At 41.6% G+C, this 18,179-nt stretch overlaps 1 protein-coding gene across 1 annotated transcript in view; it reads left to right on the plus strand.

The window, feature by feature from the left end:
• DNER (delta/notch like EGF repeat containing) overlaps positions 1-18,179 on the plus strand; it is a 328,158-nt gene that overhangs the window by 296,309 nt on the left and 13,670 nt on the right. Inside the window, exons 9-10 of the mRNA XM_003784881.2 lie at positions 340-462; positions 11,453-11,566. Coding sequence (XP_003784929.1) covers positions 340-462; positions 11,453-11,566 — 237 coding nt within the window. The remainder of the gene's footprint in view (positions 1-339; positions 463-11,452; positions 11,567-18,179) is intronic.

Here is an 18,179-nt window from a genome sequence, read left to right on the forward strand (position 1 = left end):
GTCCAGTGGCCATAGCAGACACACTCTGGGACCCGGCCTCCCCAGTGCAAGAACCATCATCTCACCATGTCTCACAGAATGGTGAGATCATCCACTGGGTAAGTGGGATCGCCCCTTTTACACTTAGGATCATGAATAAGTATGGTAAGAACAGGCTCTTTCTTCATTGACTTCCTTCCAATACACATTTCGATTTTGCCCCCAGCGACCCAGCTCCTAAAATGCCATCTGTCTGCTCCATACCGTCCAGTGACTCTCCGTCCACCTTCCCTGCAGGCTGGCCTGTGTGGGTTTTAAATGGGATGCATTTCACAGCGGACCTTTCTCTCTGTCCCTCAGGTTACCACGGCCTCTACTGTGAAGAGGAATATAACGAGTGTCTCTCTGCTCCGTGCCTGAACGCCGCCACCTGCAGGGACCTGGTTAACGGCTATGAGTGTGTGTGCCTGGCAGAATACAAAGGTGAGAGGCCTCTTGGTCTCATTGGGCCAGAGTGGCTGTAAATGACCTCCTGGATGTCTCAATTTAAACGTACACACCTCTCATTGGAGAATGAATCTGTTTAGAAGAAAAATCAAATGCTGGAGTGGAACGATTAATGGGCCTGAGGAGATCCTTTGCCAGTCTCCGGTTTCCTCCGGAGAGCAGGAACAGTCTCTCCCCCGCCCTTTCCTCCTCCTTGTATCCTCACTGTCTTTTCTGTGGAATGCGTCAAAAGCTGAAAACGCAAAGTGCTATGAAGGTGCACACGCAGATGGAGGTCCGAGGCCGTGGTTGTGGAAAGGTGGAAGAGGAAACCTGGGTCTCTGCAGAGCTTGTTGTGCCAGGACAGGCTGCTGGGCTTCCTGAGGGAGGCGGCACGTAGAGTCAGATGAGTTCGCTCTCACCAGACGACTCTGCTGGGGAGGCAAATGTTAGTTCACTTGCATAGACATGTCAATGTCACTCTGGAAAAACAGCTGATGTTGACAGAGTCTTCGCAGTGTGCAGACCCTGTCCTAATGTGCATTAGCTCATTACATCCTGCCAGCAGCCCCAGGAGGTGGCTGTAGTGCTGTCCCTCACAAGCCTCATCAGCACGGTTCCTAAGGCCCTTCCTTCCGCCTCTCTGTTGGCCTCTGGCCGTGGCTTGTGGATGGTATGGCTTCATGGAACCCAGACACCCTCGGAACGTTCCGTGCCAGGAGAGCCCGCTTATCAGCTGTTGCACACATTTCTCTAAGCCCTCAATTCAGGGCCGAGCTGAGATTTTGTAATGCTTTCCAGGCTCTATTTATAGCCACTTCACTTAACCTCTTGTTCCCATCTCTGTTTACTTGATACCATCCTCCTGCCTGATGACCTAACATTGTGATTGCTGTTGCTTCTCTTCGGATGGGCACACCTTTAATTAGTGATCTCTTGGGCACTCTTTGGAGCTTGTAGACCACACTGAGGAACTGAGGAACTTGATAACTTCTTGGAAGGAAGGGTTGATAGTGGGCCTAGTCATTCCCTATATTCAGTGACTCTGACGCTTCTGCCGGAGTGCTACACTCACTTAGAACTAAACTCCACCCATTTGCACAAGGGCATAAGAGCAGATGTGCTGGCTTCATCATCATGGTTTTATAGTTCCAGGTCCATCCGAGCATTGAGTAAAAGGGAGTTAGTTCAATTCTGGAAAGAAGGATAAAGGAGAAATGAATTGGAAGACTTAGGGAGCTTATCCTGACCACGCCACTGGCTTCCTGCTGAACCTGGATAAATCTCTTACACTGACTGGTCTTGATTCTCTCGGTATAAAGTAAGGGCAGTGATGCTTACAGAGACTGTGAGATTTGTTTATAACACAATTAGTGGTGAATGTGCTTCAGAAAATTTAAAATGAGAAAATTATTTATCATAAATTTTATGAAGCAGATTTCATCTTTACAAATGACAAAATCATTAGTTGGATGTATTCTGAATAACGTCTCTAACATTTCTATCATTGAGCCTTCATTCCAGCTATCATTATGAGAAATAACAAATACCATTGCACATGATGACCTATATTACTGTCGTTGCAAATTCACAGACTGTGATCCTAGCCTTTTCCCATTTTCTTCCATTTTTTTCAAGGGAAATTTCAAAGTTTAGCTACTTTCCCCAAGCCCCATTATTGAATCACTTACTCCTAGAATATAACTGACTTCATCAACTTCGTCTCCATCTTCATGGGATAAAAAAAAGAGTTATCATGTGTAAACATCTTTGGATTTATCTACTTCTATACACTCCAAACTAGTGGTTCTTACACATGAAACAGTGGAATCAGTGGAATCAGTAGGCTTGTTAAAACATAGATTGCTGAGCCATACCCTGACAGCTTCTAATTCAGTGGTTCTTAACTTGGGGGTCATGACCCCTTTGAGGGTTGAATGACCCTTTCACAGGGGTCACCTAATAGCAGACATTTATATTACGATTCATAATGGTAGCAAAAATTACAGTTATGAAGTAGCAACGAAAATAATTTTACAGGTAGGGGTCACTACAACATGAGGAACTGTATTAAAGGGTTGCAGCATTAGGAAGGTTGAGAACCACTGTTCTAATTCCCTAGGTCTAGGGTGGGATGTGAGGATTTGAATTTCTGCTAAGTTTCTGCTTATGTGTGCTGGTCTACAGGCCACCTTTTGAGCACTCTTGCCCTACAAACGCATCTTCAATCACCGCTGCTAAAACTTAATGCTCTCCTGTATTAGCAGTCCTGGTTCTCACCATCCGGCTCAAAGTTAATCCATCCTACATGCTCTCAGCTCTCCCCTTCCATCTTTCGGAGACTTTTCCTTAGCCATTACCTTTCTCCCTACCTATCTTCAACCTCTTATTTTCTCCTTGTTCCTTTTTTTCCCACCTTTTTACCATATAAATATGTTTGTGTAACTCTTCCTCTGAGAAAGTAAAGATTCTAGGAAGATGGCATTTCACATCCACATTCAATATTTCTGATGCCTCCCAGCTTTCTGTTAGGAATGGCTCAAGAAGAGGATATTTCAAAACTCTCTGAGGATTTGGGACCTTAAGAGAAGGGTTCAGGTGTTGGGAGCCTTTGCTTACAGCAGGAGTAGGAATGTGGGTTCTAGGCAGAACTGAAGTCTTGTTGTGTAGTTGAGCTGAAATGAATCCCTCAGCTTACAGGGAGAAAATGCTGCAAATATGCTCCATGGGACTCTGTCTGTCAGGTACTTGCTGCCCTTGTAGGGATTTGCACTTTTTTTTTTTTTTTGTGGTCCTGAGAAAGCCAAACTGGGAGGTTCTTTCTACCTTGTGTCTTAGTAGGTGACCCAGCTGGCTGGCCTGTCCAGCCCTGCAGGGGACTGTCCAGACTGTCCAGTGTTGTCTGTCTCTTCCCAGCTCTCTACCTTCTCTACCAGCTAGTCAGTGAGCCCACAGCAGCAACTCAAAGAGGGAGAAAAGTTTTAGGAAATTAAAAAAAAAAAATTGCAACAACTCTAAACACTCAAGAGAGGAAGTGAAAAAAGTAATGTGTACTACTCAAAATCGAATTTGGAACTGGAAAAGCAAAAGGAGGAACTATCCCCTGACAGACGTTAAGATAGGAGGAAATGGAAACCACAAGTGAAAAGATAGGACAAGTGGAGCAAGGATGTGAGAGATCTGTTTCCATCTGAGCAATGAATGCTCCAGAATTAGGAGCACAAGGAAATAAAACCAGAATCAACTCATTGCCACAGGGACCCATGTGTGAGCTGAAGAAAATCTAGTTTTCAAATAGAATGAACTCATAGGGTGGCAGAGGTAAGGAAGGAGAGATACACACTTTGAACTTTCCTGATAAAATTTCTAACTGCAAGGACAAAGAGAAATTTTTATAGTATTCACAGGGAGTACAGGTTGCCTGGAGAAGGAGAATCAAGCCAGTCTTTTCCTGCTTCTCTCTATAGTGAAGGTAAACAATAGTTGAGCAGTGCTTCAGACTCGTAAATGGAAAAGTCTGGAGGGAAAGGATCATTTATATTTGAGGGCAAAAGAAAGACATTGCTAACTATTCAGTATACAGAAAACATAACACCATGTACCCTCGCTAAGAGAATCATTCCTAAAGGCATGCTCACCAACTAGGAACTAAATCAGAACAAAGGTATCTGGATGGGGAAGATGGAGAATGGGAGAACGGGCTCGGCAGACTTCGCTAAATGCAGAGATCAACCTAAATAGATGATAATAACGTGACTGTGAATTTCATGGTGAAACAAAGTCTCTTGAAAAAAAAATAGGTATACCTGCCTTATTTGTATCCATTGCTGCATAACGAATTATTACATGTTAGTGGCTTAAAACAACACCGTTTTATCATAACAGTTTCAAAGGTCCAGGCATGGCTTAATGGATTCCCAGGTTAGGGTCTCACAAGGCTAACGGCAAAGGGCTAGCAGGGGTGCACGCTCATCTAAGGCTCTAATGCTGAAGGAGCAGCTTTCGAGTCACCTTGGGTTATTGGCAGGATTCACATTCTTGTGGCCATAGAATTCACGATGGCTTTCTCCTCCCTTGCTTCATATTCTCTAATGAGGGCCTGGACCCTCTTCAAGGTCTCACCTGATTAGGTCAGGCCTTCCAAGGATAAAGTCAACTGATTAAGGACCTTAATTAAAATTTTTTTTTTGGCCAGGGCTGGGTTTGAACCCACTACCTCTGGCAGAGGGGGCCGGCGCCCTACTCCTTTGAGCCATAGGTGCCGCCCCCCTTAATTACATTTTTAACACCTTTTAACTGCTATTATGTTCTTGGTTAGAAGTTCATCCATAAGGATGGAAATTATATACAGTGTGACTCACTGAGGGAGTTGCCTTATGGTATGTCCACCACTCCTGTTCTTCTGGAAAAATTTAAAATAGTTTTCGTGTAACTTTAATTCATATTATGTAAATTGGATGGGGTGGGGATAAAAATTATCACATACAACTGTGTTAAAGATTTCATCCCATTGGGCAGGTGAAAGATTTATTTAATTCTAGTGTATTTATGAGAACCTTTCGGTCTAGGTTTACATAAGGCTGCTGAAAACCCTGGAAGGCAAACCATACTAATGTCACAGTAAATGGCAGAACCTCTAAGAATGGTGAGCTGGTTGGGTGGTAGGGAGGATTAGGAAGAAGGAAAGAAAAGATCTCCAGGACAGAGGAAGAGAGGGAAGGGGAGAGCCACAAGACTCTGTGCTTTTTTCTCTTTGGGGGATGGGCATTCTCTTCCCTTTAGAAGCATTTCTGCCAATGTATATTTAAACATAATATGCCTGTATAAATTTAGAAAACTATCAGGTGGGTAGGCATCAATTCCTAAACCAGTGTATACCAGGCATTAGAAATTGGATAGGTAGTATGTTAAGGGTAGGGGTGGCTTTAACTTTCTGCTTTACATATGTGGTTTTTTACATGGTGATTTCTACTGTTACATTTTTAAAAAAAACTTAAATAAATCCAATCCCCTAATAGTAAGTGCAATAGGAAGTCAGGTAATTATAGCTAAGAATATTTTGAAAATGGGGAGCAATGAGGGGGAACTTCTGCCACCTGGTAAAACTCATTATAATGCCGCAGCTATTATGACACTCATATACTTGGTTACAGGGGGAAGAATGGACAGATAATCAAAACTGAAGAATAGCCCCCAAACTATTGTCTATAATAATGTCTGACTCTTAAAGAGTCATGAAGACTCTTACAGACTCTTAAAAAGTCTATGAAGAAAGGAATCTTTTTAAATAAATGGTGCTAGAAAAATTGGGCTGCTAAACAGAAAAAAAAAGGCTTATACTTTTAAATAAATTTCATTTGAATAATAATTGAAAGACCTCTTTTTTGACTTGAAGTCCTTCTTTATTTTCTCCAAGTCCCTTTCTCCAACTCCCCCCGGCCTTTTTCATCAACCTGAGAATTGGAACAGACAGAACCTTTATTTCCTAAATTTTTGTTCTTCTCTTAACCACTCTTCTTTTGGGCTTTTGTCCGTGTTGTTCCAGTGAAATGGATTTCAGGAAAACCCGTGGTGTCTAAGGGAAGAGTTGTTGGTGAAATCTGCACCGCCTTCCCTTCCACCTGTGTCTTGACATTCCTGCCCCTTTGCCCCATTGATCTCTGGGGCCCTCCTGAAAATCCGACGGCTTTGTCTTCGGCAGCTTCCTTCCTCCCTCCACCCCCTTGTCTCCCTGCCCTGACCAAGCCCTTATTCCCAGGACACCATGAATGATGTTGGTCCCTGGGGAGGAGGGGGCTCACTCTTGAGCCCACCACTCCCTTCTTTGCCCTCATCTGCTCCTGTGGCTGACTCTGTGGTGTGAATGAAGCATTGATCCTCACAGGGGTGACTCTCTCTGACTCTCCCAGTGTTTCCTATGATATGTGTAGCCTTGTATTCAATTCTTTCTGGCTCTAGACTTTCCTCTTTCCTGGGCCAAGTTATAATCTCCTGAAAGGTAGTGACTGTATAGGTTCTTTTTCTTTCTTAATTCACTGTAATATGTTGGCTTGCACAGAACAGATGCTCCATAGTTATCTTTACATGAATTAAAAACAACTGTTTAAATCATGAATTAAATGCAAACATTTCCCTATGATGTAGGTTTCCACTATAGCTCATGAAATCGTAAGAAAACAGAATGTCTGGAGGACCTCGGTATGTGACAATTCTGATATAACCCTTTGAAACGAGTTCAAAGCTGGTTGAATGGAGCTTGTAAGACTTTTGGCATAACCTCATATTGCCAAAAAAGTCAAAATACAGCCCTATATCATACGAGTATTGATTTTTACTTCTAGCAAAACAAATTGAATGATACATGATATACTCATTTGAAATGTTTGATGATAAAATTTAGAAAAAATTTCAATTTTTAGTTATGAAAATAACAATCACAAAAATTTAGCAAAAAGAGAAAATTCAAAATCGCTCATGGTTTACAGCATAACACAAAAGCCATAATAATTTTCCATTCTTTTTTAATATCCATGCTTTTACAGTTATAATTGAGTATACCTGTAATTTTATGTTTTCTGCATGCCCTTAACCTGATATTATGTTTGATTTATGTATTGCTAGACAGTCTTCCTAGTTTTATTTTAGGTGGTTCTGCAGCATTCCCACAAGGGAACATTTATCTATTGCCTTGTGTATCTGATGTGGAGCTATATAAATAGTCCTGGAATGAACACCTTTATTTATATAATTTTCATACTTTCTGGATTTGTTTTGGGGATAGAGTCTCAGAAATGACATCACTGGATTATAGATTTGCTCACTTTGTACTTAGTTGTTTATTTTAAAAGGCTACAGAGATTTTAATTAAAAGGGTGAGACCAATCTCTTCCTGTGTTGGGCAAAATTATTTCTTTTGCTAGATCATGCTTAACCAGTGAACAGGAATTTCTAGTTATTTTGTAAGCCTGCACCTTCTCAAATGCTATAGTAGATACAACAATGAATAAATCCTTCCTTCTTCAGCCTGTTATTTCACCAGAAGTGTGGCCTGAGTCTAACATACCCAAGGAACGGTGAGGCTGAAGTTGAAATGTCAACAGTAATTCTGAAGTGGTTTAGCAAATGTTGAGCTCTGGGAAGGCTGAAATATTGGGATGGTTGTCACGGAAGAAGTTAAGTTTGAATAAAATAAAATAAGATGATATCTTAAAGTAAATATTAGGTATCAAAAACACTTCCCGTTAATTTTCTTTACCTGGCTTACTTTTCCTAGTGATAAAATAATGCTTTTCATATATTAATTGTGACTACCTCCGTGACGATAACAAAGATATATAATTGGTGCACTGCTGTTTGAATTCTTCCTCATTTCAATGCTAAAATTAACTTCTGTAAAGAGCCCAGTTGGAGGAGAGATTTTTTCAGAAACCTTGTTTTCTGTCCCCTTAATACGAAAAGTATGAATTTTTATTAGTTTTGACTGCATTACAGTTTATTTTTGCTTGAGACTAAACACAAGTTTCATAACAGTGCGAGTTACGTCCTCTGCCAGTGGCTGGTGCATATGTCACCACACAGACTTAGTTTGAAGCATGGACCTGGTTTTCCCTGACAAAAGAGGGTGTTTTTGAAGCATATTTGGGATTTGGAATGACTTCTGTCTCCTCTGGCAATCTCACCTGTGTGTCAGCCAAAGTACACTGGCTGTCGCTCCTCCTGAAAGGACAGGGTTCTGGTATTATATCCATAATTTTCTTCCACATGTTAGATATGGCCTCTGCTCTATAGGACCTCAGAGATTTGTGGGGGGATCAGACAGGACAGCAGGTAAGTTACAATTTGGCACAGTCAAATCTGCAACAGCAGGAATAATCCCAGCCTGCTCTCCACATAAGTCAGTGGAAGACTGTGGCCTGTCATGGGAGACTCAGGGTTTAGCTTTGCAGAGAGAGGGTATTTGAAGAGAGACTGGACAGATGAACTAAAACATGCCAAGTGAAGACCAGGTGGAGGGAGAGGATAGAACAGGGTGTACAAAACAGCCCAAGACTCAGAGTTCCTGGGGAGCAGTGAGGATGGCAGGAAGGTGGGCACAGCGACCACACGAGGAGGGGTTGAATGGGGCCCTTTCGGTGCACCAGTAGTGCCCATGGCTCTCTATCCTCTGTATTTAAAGCTTCTGGGCCAGAGTTGTTCAGCTTTAATGAGAAGCTGAAGAATATGACGAATATAAACTTTTTCTATTGGGATTAATAAGGTTTCAGTATAGAAATGTGAGTAACCACCCCGCTTACAGGGAGTTTTACCCCATCTTACTCATCGTAGTTGTGTTATCATCAATATTAGCTTTTGTCCAGTTCATTGCCAGAGACTGAATGCAGCTCACATGACCAAATGTCTTATCTTTGGAAAAAGAGAGGTAACACGGGGCGTGATTGTTGCCAACTTCTACTCCCCAAAGACTGAAATTGCTTATTATCTTGGGTGTTTCCATCAGTCTAGTTTATTGAAGACTTTAAGGTTAAGATGCTTAAATATTTAGCCTAGAATTTGCTTTTCAGACTTGATTGAAAAACATGTTCCTGCTTTCAACTGGGGAAAATACAATAAACAAACAGTAATTTGTGTTCCAACTTTAGCTGTTGGCTACTGAGTCCCTAGAACCCCAGTGGAGATCATTTTGATTCCTTTTACTTTATGTCTAATAGAAATGTTTTTTAGGCTTCAGACATCTATGAACTTAGGTGGTGGCTGTATGTCCCATGTCACCTGATGCCCATTGATTAGCCCAGTGGGAACTTGTACATATGTGAAAATTTGTTTCATGATAAATATTGGGAATCTATGGGAAAATAAAAACAGAGGCTCCTGGGAGAAGAGGAAGGAGAATTACCAGATTTATGCCAATCTTTAAATTACTTTGATCTTTTATATTAACATGCATGCTGGATTGTTGGGAATGATGAAGCCACTGACAGTGGAGAGGAAGGTAGGATGGTGCCAGGAGCCAGGCACGGGGACCACAGTAGTGGTGTCAGGAGAAAAAGCAAGGTGGATATTTATAAGACATTTCTGAAAAATATCAGGCAGAATGTTGTTGATGGCTTGGATATGAGGGGCAAAAGATGAAAAAGAATGAAAGGCCATCTCTTCTAAAACGGCTTGCCTGGCTCCAGGAAGTCATCGATGTGCATATAGGTAGGAAGTTCTGTTTCTGTTTTCTCCTACTTCCTTTCCTCCTTCCTGAGCCCGATTTCTTAAGGCATTGAAAAAGAAATGAGAGAAAAGCCAGCAAGGACAATTTCAAAGCCTACAAGATGAGTCACTGGTGTGATGGTCCCTTGCACAAAATGAGCTAAGAAATGAAGTGGAGAGAGAATTAAGTTGAATACCATTCAGTTACCATTTGCTTTATGATTATTTTTCTTCAGGCTATTGGGAAGCATGGCTATAACATTACATACATTTTTATTCAGGATAAAATGTAGTTTATCTTCCTGTCTAAAGGTTGGCACTGGGGATACGGGGCGGGGGAGAGATACTGACCCGACCTTCCATCTCAGGACCCTGGTGTACCACTGGTAGGTATTCCACCTTTCTTTTTTTTTGAGACAGAGCCTCAAGCTGTCCCCCTGGGTAGAGTGCTGTGGCATCACAGCTCACAGCAACCTCCAACTCCTAGGCTCAAGCAACTCTCCTGCCTCTGCCTCCCAAGTAGCTGGGACCACAGGCACCTGCCACAACGCCCAGCTATTTTTTTTTTTTTTTTGGTTGCAGCCATCATTGTTGTTTGGCAGCCTGGGCTGGATTCGAACCCACTACTTTAGGTGTATGTGGCTGGCGCCTTAGCCACTTGAGCCACAGGTGCCAAGCTGATATTCCACTTTTCAAATAGCATTGGATTTACAAAGGTTTTTACAAAATTATAAAATAATATATACTCATAAAAAAGCCTGATGATCTAGTCTCCTGAAAGTAATTCAGTCTTACTTCAAGTATTTGCACACACACATGCATATATACTTAAAAAAAATGGGAAACTTTCTGTTTTTACGCTACAGAATATTTTATTTATTTTTATTACTATTTTTTGTTACAGTTTGGCCGGGGCCGGGTTCAAACCTGCCACCCTGGGTTTATGGGGCTGGCGCCCTACTCACTGAGTCACAGGCTCCGCCCTACTCTATAGAATTTAAAATGCTCCTCCTTAAGTACAGAGAAGTTTGCATGTTTCCACAGCTGGTCTGAGCTCACTCTCAGCAAACTAACAAATGTAGACTCTGGGTTCAGAATTCTAGCAGGTTCAAATCCTAGCTCTCTTGTGATTTTGCCTTGTGATTGTAGATTCTGTCCTCAGTTTCCTCACCTGTGAAATGGGGGAATAGGGTATTTGTTCCACAGCATTGTTGTGAGGAATAAATTCAACCTAAAGCACAGAGTGAGGGTCTGGAGCACGTTCTGTGCTCAGCAGCTTTGGAGTGTGGTGAATTGATTATGTTCTGAGAATAAATTCTGCACGAGGAGTGGCTCCCCTCTGCCCTGCGGTGGAGCTGGGCCTCATTGAAATATCTGATTCTAAATCTTCACCTTCAGGATGCTGGTATCAATTATTCTGATCGTTTGGTAAGGCCACCTAGCTATTTTCTGTTTCTTTTAGAGCCTTAGAAGGCATGTTATTGATGAATTCCGTCTTTTAGGCTTTTAACTTTTTGTTCCCCAGCCGTTGCAACACATAGTCAGAGAAAGTACAGAGACATGGTGGGACTCACGGGCAGGGATTGGATTTGCTATTTTCTCATATGATGTGTTTTTAACAACAGTCTTCAGTCACGAGTGGGCACACACACACACACGCACACACACTCAGACACGCACGCCAGGAACCTCCTTCTGCGTTGGCCCAAGCTGTTCAAACACTTTGCTTTTAAAGGCCATGGGAGCTGGCGATTGCTTGATGAGTCACCCTGTTTTGCCTGTTTCTCCACAGGAACGCACTGTGAGTTGTACAAGGATCCTTGTGCCAACGTCAGCTGTCTGAACGGAGCCACCTGTGACAGCGAAGGCCTGAATGGCACATGCGTCTGTGCGCCCGGGTTTATAGGCAAGTGATGCATGGCTGAGTTTTCATATTTACCACGGCATCTCTGAGGTTGCAGAGGTTAAGGAAAAAAAAAACCCTAAATCCTCCACGAAGCAAGTATTGCAAAACAGGAATACCGTTGCAAAATGTCATGAGGCATTTCTTGGATGAAAGCAGTCGACTGTGCTGTCATTCAGGGGGGCCCTCCTGAAACGGCGCTCAGCGCAGAGACTTGCTGGGACTGTCATTTTCCTAGGGTTGTGCCCTTGGAACGTGGGAAATAAGCCGTTACACGAACACCTGAGAAAGTGTAAATGTGCCAGTGAAAGTCCAGAGGGGAAGAAAGATCCACTGTGTCTTCTAGAGACACTGTTTTCAGCTACCACATTTATTTTTACTAAAAGATGTAAGTGACAGGATTTTTTAAAATGAAGAAGATTGGTGGTAGGAAGTAAGGGAAGGATAGTCCAGGTCCAGGGGCTGTGGTTATTAGTGGTCAGGGGCCCCAGAGTAGCAGGTAGGGAAGAGCGGGGTGGGCAGGTGGCTTCACCAGGGGCCTTGGTGGCCACTGGGGATGAGGACTCACTTCTAAGGTAAGGAGCCAGCCTAACTTGGAGTCTTTCTTCTACCTCCTTGTGAGCTTCAGGGAGTCTGCAAAATCTCCAAAAATAGAAGTGAAACGTTCTATGGACGTGTACGTGCTGAGGGGAGCCTCCCAAATTTTCATTAGATTCTCAAAAGGAACTCTGAACCGGCAGAATAGAAAATGTTCCACCCTTTTCTACCAGAACCCAGGAGTCCTGAAATTAAGAGAGTAGGACATAGTCTATGTTTTTCAGAACTTTCCTCAACCAACAAAAGCGTAAGGGTCACTCTGGTTGGGAAGTTGGGAGAGGCTGACATCTCAGGTGCCTCTGAAGGAGGTGGGCACTTAAGCCACAGGAGAACCATGTGTTTTCATTGGCTGGAGCACCTCACTCCCATCCCCTGCTTAGCCACTACGGCCACCTCCCACATTTTGCAGAATTTCACAGAGCCTGGGTCCCCAATCCATCCCAAGGCAGCCTCATTTGTGCTTCTAGGGAAGCTGCCAACAGCCAAGCCGTGGGAGAAACAGCTTCTGATCCCTCTTCTGTCTATGAATGTCGCATCCTGTGTTTTCCTTTTGGGTTTTCCTGGGACTGAGAAGCGGGCCCCCTCCAGAAAAATGATTCGCAGATGGTTTTGTTTTACTGAACGACTTGTAAACACACACAGACGTTAATATTCATCGGTGAAGGCAAAAGTAATATTGGGGAGGCATCCTGGTTTTTTTCTAGACATTTTTATCCTGTGAGTAATAAAAAGCATGGAAGAAAAATGAGAAAATATGGGACTATAGAGGAAAGAACGCACCGCATAAAACTGCCCTAGTAGATAACTATTAGTAACATTTTGACATGTTTTAGTACCCGGGATTTTCCTGCAGGCTGGCGTGTGTATAGTGTATATTTGAATATAAAAGGAATCATGCTGCTCATAGTAGTTTGTAAGCCACTTTTCACTTAAAAAATATATATATCTTATAAATGTTTCTTTATACCAAGGAATGTGTTTCTTGTGTCTCATTTTTACTGGCTGTCCTGTAGTCTACCTTCCAAAATATGACTTTTAAAAATCAATCCACAATTCAACTTTTGGGCAGTTGAAAACTTTTCCCTGTTATAAACAACATTGCAAAGAATCTTCTTGTCTGTACATCTTTGTGTTACCTTCTTTCTTTTCTTGGTATAATTTCTCAGAAATAGTATCCCAGGACCCAGGGGAATATATACCTATTAACATATTGCTCTCCAAGAAATAAAAAAATTGTACCAGTTTTCATTCTGACCAAGAGTACACAATAGCATTTAGCACCTCATCTTGATACAAAGACGGAGACTAGCCCTTCTGATGGTCAGAAACACCATGTTAGTGTTGTTTTACTTTGTTGGTTTCACTGATTTCTAGTGAGATGGAAACCTTCTTCAATGTGCTTCTGGTTACGTGTGTTTCTCCTTTCCTGAACTCCCTGTTTCTACTCTTTGTCCACTTTTCTACCAGACCATTCGTGCTGATCTTTATTCTGCTTGACTTGAAATAGCCCGTTATATTAAGTATATTACATCTTATTTGCTGTAGGCTGCACATAATTTTTTTTTACGCTGTCATTTGCCTTTTAAATGTGTGTAAGGTATTTTGTTTTCATACATCACAATTTTGTTTTACATGATTACATGTGGATATTTCCCTTGGTTTCTTTTCTTGTTATTTCATGCTAGGAAGAGTCTATGTATCAAGATTTCAGAATTATTCTCCTATATTATCCTAATCATGTATGAGTTAATTTTACACATTTAAATCTTTAATCCATTTGAAATTTACTTTGGTGTCTTATGGGAGAGAACATGTCATATTTTCTCCAGAATATGTAACAATTCTCTAGTTGCCCACTCAGCAATACACCCTTGGATGGCTTAGAGATACCTCAAACTTAGAGATGGTCTTCTCCTTCCCTTAAGTATTTGTGAGCTCACCAATTGGTATCTTACCACCCCAAGTTGTTCTGGACAAAAACTGAGGAATCCCTCTGATACACTTCCTCTTCCTCCCACTTACTGCCTCCAACTACCAAGAGCTCCTACAAACCTCTTCTATCCTCTCACTTATCAGCAGTATCAGCACCAGGCTGCCTTCGCCTCCCACATCACCAGAGCAACTCCTTGCAACTGATCTTACACCTCTTCTCCCTGACCCCTGAGCCATTTTCCGCACTGCAGAGACTTATGACAGTCTAATCTCATCACTCCCTCCCTAAAATCCTCTACTGGCATTTCACTGTTATTAAGAAAAAGATCAAGGTCCTTTACTTGATCTTGAAGACCTGATGGTCTGGCCCCATCCAGCCTTTGCGACCTTGTCCTGAGCCCCTCTGCCTGCTGTGCACCTGACCACGCCCAGGCAGACTCTTCTCATTCCTGTTCCTTCCCTCCATCTCCTGCCTCCTGTTCCCCTCGGCCAGACCCCCAACCCCACCGCACCCACACTCATGCAGCCAGCAAGCCCACCTCTAAGCATTTCTTCATGGTACTCATCCTGACGACAAGAGGCAGTAGGACTCTCTGAAGTAATTTAAACATACATTTTCATTTTTTCTGAGACAGTTGCCCAATAATTCAGTTTCCGGGTCATATGGTATTTGCATGTTTAATTTTACAAAACTGCCAAAGTGTTTCCAGAGTGCCTTAGCATTTTACATTCCCAGCAACAGTGTATGAGGGGAACATTTTCCCTACATCCTTGCCAGCATTTGGTGGTGTCACTATTTTTTATTTTAGCCAACAGGAGGATAGTGATTGGTCATTATGGTTTCCATTTGAATTTCCCTAGTGATAAGTGATGCTCAACGTCTTTCCATGTGCTGATTTCACACCTGTAGATCCTCTTTGGTGAAATGTCTCTTCAAGTTTTTTGACCATCGTTTAATCCTAGCACATCACAGCAAGGCTGTATACTGCCAATGTTATTTATAATTGATGCTATATGTTATTTAATAATTGATGTGGACCTTGGTCACTTTTTATGTGTTATTTAATAATTGACGTGGACCTCGGTCACTTAGCTGAAATGCTGTTGTCTAATGTCTTAAAAGTGGGAGTTTCCCCCCGTATTTTTCATCCAGTTTTCTAGTTATTTACAGTGGGAGGGCAAGACAGGTTCCAGTGATTCCATCAAGATAGAAAAGTTCCAAATAATTTTTTAGACTCACTTCCTCTGGAATAAAATCCTTGTTAAGGATGAAGTAGTTAAAGTGCCTAATCGGTGCTTCTCATGTAAGAGGCATATTTATGATACCAGATGTTCTGTTTATTTTAATTGTCATTAATCTTTCAGTGTGGACCCAAGGATTTACTAACAGCAGTGACTCTGAATTTTTTTGCCTTTTTGTATTTCCCAGTGTATCTGAGGAAACCATAAAGAATTAATCAATATACTTGTAAATGTGCATAAGTACTACCAAATATGATACCTACTACATGTATTGCCTCTTAGAAAGTAGTAGATTGAAAAAAATCATAAAAGATTTAAAATTAAGATCTGATTGGAAGCCTTAGTGAAGTAGAAATTTCTACTTCAATGAAAATAATATTTTCATTTTTGCACAAATATTTAAGAGCTACACTATAGTGATTTAAGAATAATTGATTATTTTTTCTAATTCAAATAAGAAAAGAGTAAGCAAGTCACCTAAAAAGTGGCTCAGGTCAGCAAAAGCTTAAAGATTTATTAAGTAACTGTTAATAAATAAAGATAATACTGTATACTAAAAACTCTTCTAATAAATTAAGTTAAAATGCATATTGATTGGAGATGGAATGTTGAGGTGTTGACATGCAAATAAAATCATAGTGTTCTTGACATGGGCAAACATAAATGAAGCCAGACTTGTTTTCCATAATCTATAATAAATATTCAAACACTTTGCATGAGACTGATGACAGAAAGTAGGGTCACTGTAAGGGAAAGAACAGTAGTCATCCTTGGGAGCATTTTGGTTGAACGTTCCCTTGAATGGCTCCACCTTCAGATTCACCCCATATTCCTACTTCCAGGAAGTTTGGGATGCAATGAGGGCCTCAAACAGAGAGTCAGTGGAGGAGTAACTGATTCAACTAGATGTGTAGGACTGATGGTCTGTAAAATAAGCCATTAGAGTCAATCTAAGGGGGTCCGGGAACTGTGTGACCCAACAGGGTCTGCCAGAGCACACATATGCTGTAGAAATAGCTGCCAGCTAATTGGGCCCTGACTGGCTTGGAGTTTATATCATTCATTTGTGCCACTTAATTCCCAGTGCAGCTCTAAGAACATTGTGGTGATGAAATCCAGAACGGGATGGGGTTGGTAATCTCTCTAGGCCCCAGGTCTGAGGACTGTGTATCTTCAATACCGCATTTGATGAATGTCTACAAAGAGAATTTATCTTATTTTTTTTCATACCGTCTCCATTCTTTACTAACTTCTTTCAATCTAGTGGGTCCCCAAAACAGACAATTCCAAGGATGTTAGATTTCTCCTGCTTATATATTAGAGCCCCTTAGTGATCTGAGATACAATATGTGCTGTAGGGCTGCTCTGGACCTGAGTTTGGTATTCACCTCCTTGGAGAAGCTCTGGACCACAGCAGGCCTGAATGGACTGGGGCTGACAACCCTGGACTGTACAGAGTTTAGGGACTTAGATGGTTATGACATTGGACTTCATGGAGCAGAGTGTGATATTGAGTCTTGTTGGATTGTAGAGGTAGGGAAAATCAGGCCATTGCTACAGCTATTGCTGCAAAGATAATAGGGTATCTCATTTCAGAAGTTGCAGTGCTCAGATTGCCAGCTAAAGGAAGCTATTGTTTAGTAAATACCTTAATTAAGCGTGTCTTCCTAAATGGTTGGAAAGTAGCACTGATGCATGTGTTTGTCAAGGTCTTTGATTTCATCCTTTTAACGTTCCTTAGCACGTTTCTGTTTGTGTCTCTGCCACTAGTCTGCCATGCAGTGCCATTTGTAATAGTTTAGTCTATGCCCTTTTCCATCAGACTGATTGTCCCATTAATAGAAAGACAATCTTTGAAATATGTTAGTGAGAGACAATCTATTTCATGCCTTTTCTATTGACGTAAATGACTGTATTTATTACAGGAAACAAATCACACAGACACTATTGAACGGCAATCAACCTAGTAGGACCCAGAAGTAGTAAATGTTTTGTTCAACTGATTTTACTTTAACAATAAGATAGTCAAGTGCCACGTATAGAAAGTATGAAATGAAATAGACGTAAAACAGCTTAGTGTGAGATGCTTCCCCTAAAATGATTTATGAGAGAAGAACAATGGTTTTGTAAATATGGATAGTCAACCACTAGCAGAGAGAAGAGCATGATGCTGATTCTGTAAGCTCGGAAATAATTACCTGGGTGGCCACTGAAAGAAATGCTGCCTTTCAAAAACAGACGAAATATTTGATTTTGCTCCTTTGCCCTCGCCCGGGACTATAGCAATGTTAGCACTTTTATTTTTTCATAACATTCTACATTTAAACAAACAGGAGCTAACTTTGAAAATTTCTTTTTCTCATTTTCAAATCCTTGAGGGAGAATTCCTCAATTTGCAGTTCCCTTTTCTCCTCCTGCCTATACATTTACGGAGCACACCCATATCGTCCTGACACTTAGGGATGGCCTGAAAATGGAAGGTGGCTTTGTTCGTGTAACTTTTGTTAACCCCCTATTTCCTGTAAGCTGGTTTTTGAATCACAAGGACATCGGCCCTTTGTTCTGTTTTGTATCTTTGTATCAGTTTTCTTTGAAGCAGGGTAAGATGCCCTGAAATGCTGGGTCTAGACAGGGAAAAGAGTACAAGGTCACATTCTTAGGAGAGGACAGATTGGAGGATATGCCAGCTGCTTCCCTCGGGTCACCATTACCCAGGGAGGGTAGGTCAGATCTAGGCTAACTCTGAAATGCACACCTTCTCTCCTGATGTCCTTTGTGACCATTTCTGGTTCATCCCTCTATTCTCCAACCAGAAAAATATCCAAAGAATTTGGGAAATGGAATA

The sequence above is a fragment of the Otolemur garnettii genome, unplaced genomic scaffold (assembly GCF_000181295.1).
Source record: "Otolemur garnettii isolate 467f Iridium unplaced genomic scaffold, OtoGar3 scaffold00013, whole genome shotgun sequence".
Taxonomy (NCBI): Eukaryota; Metazoa; Chordata; class Mammalia; order Primates; family Galagidae; genus Otolemur; species Otolemur garnettii.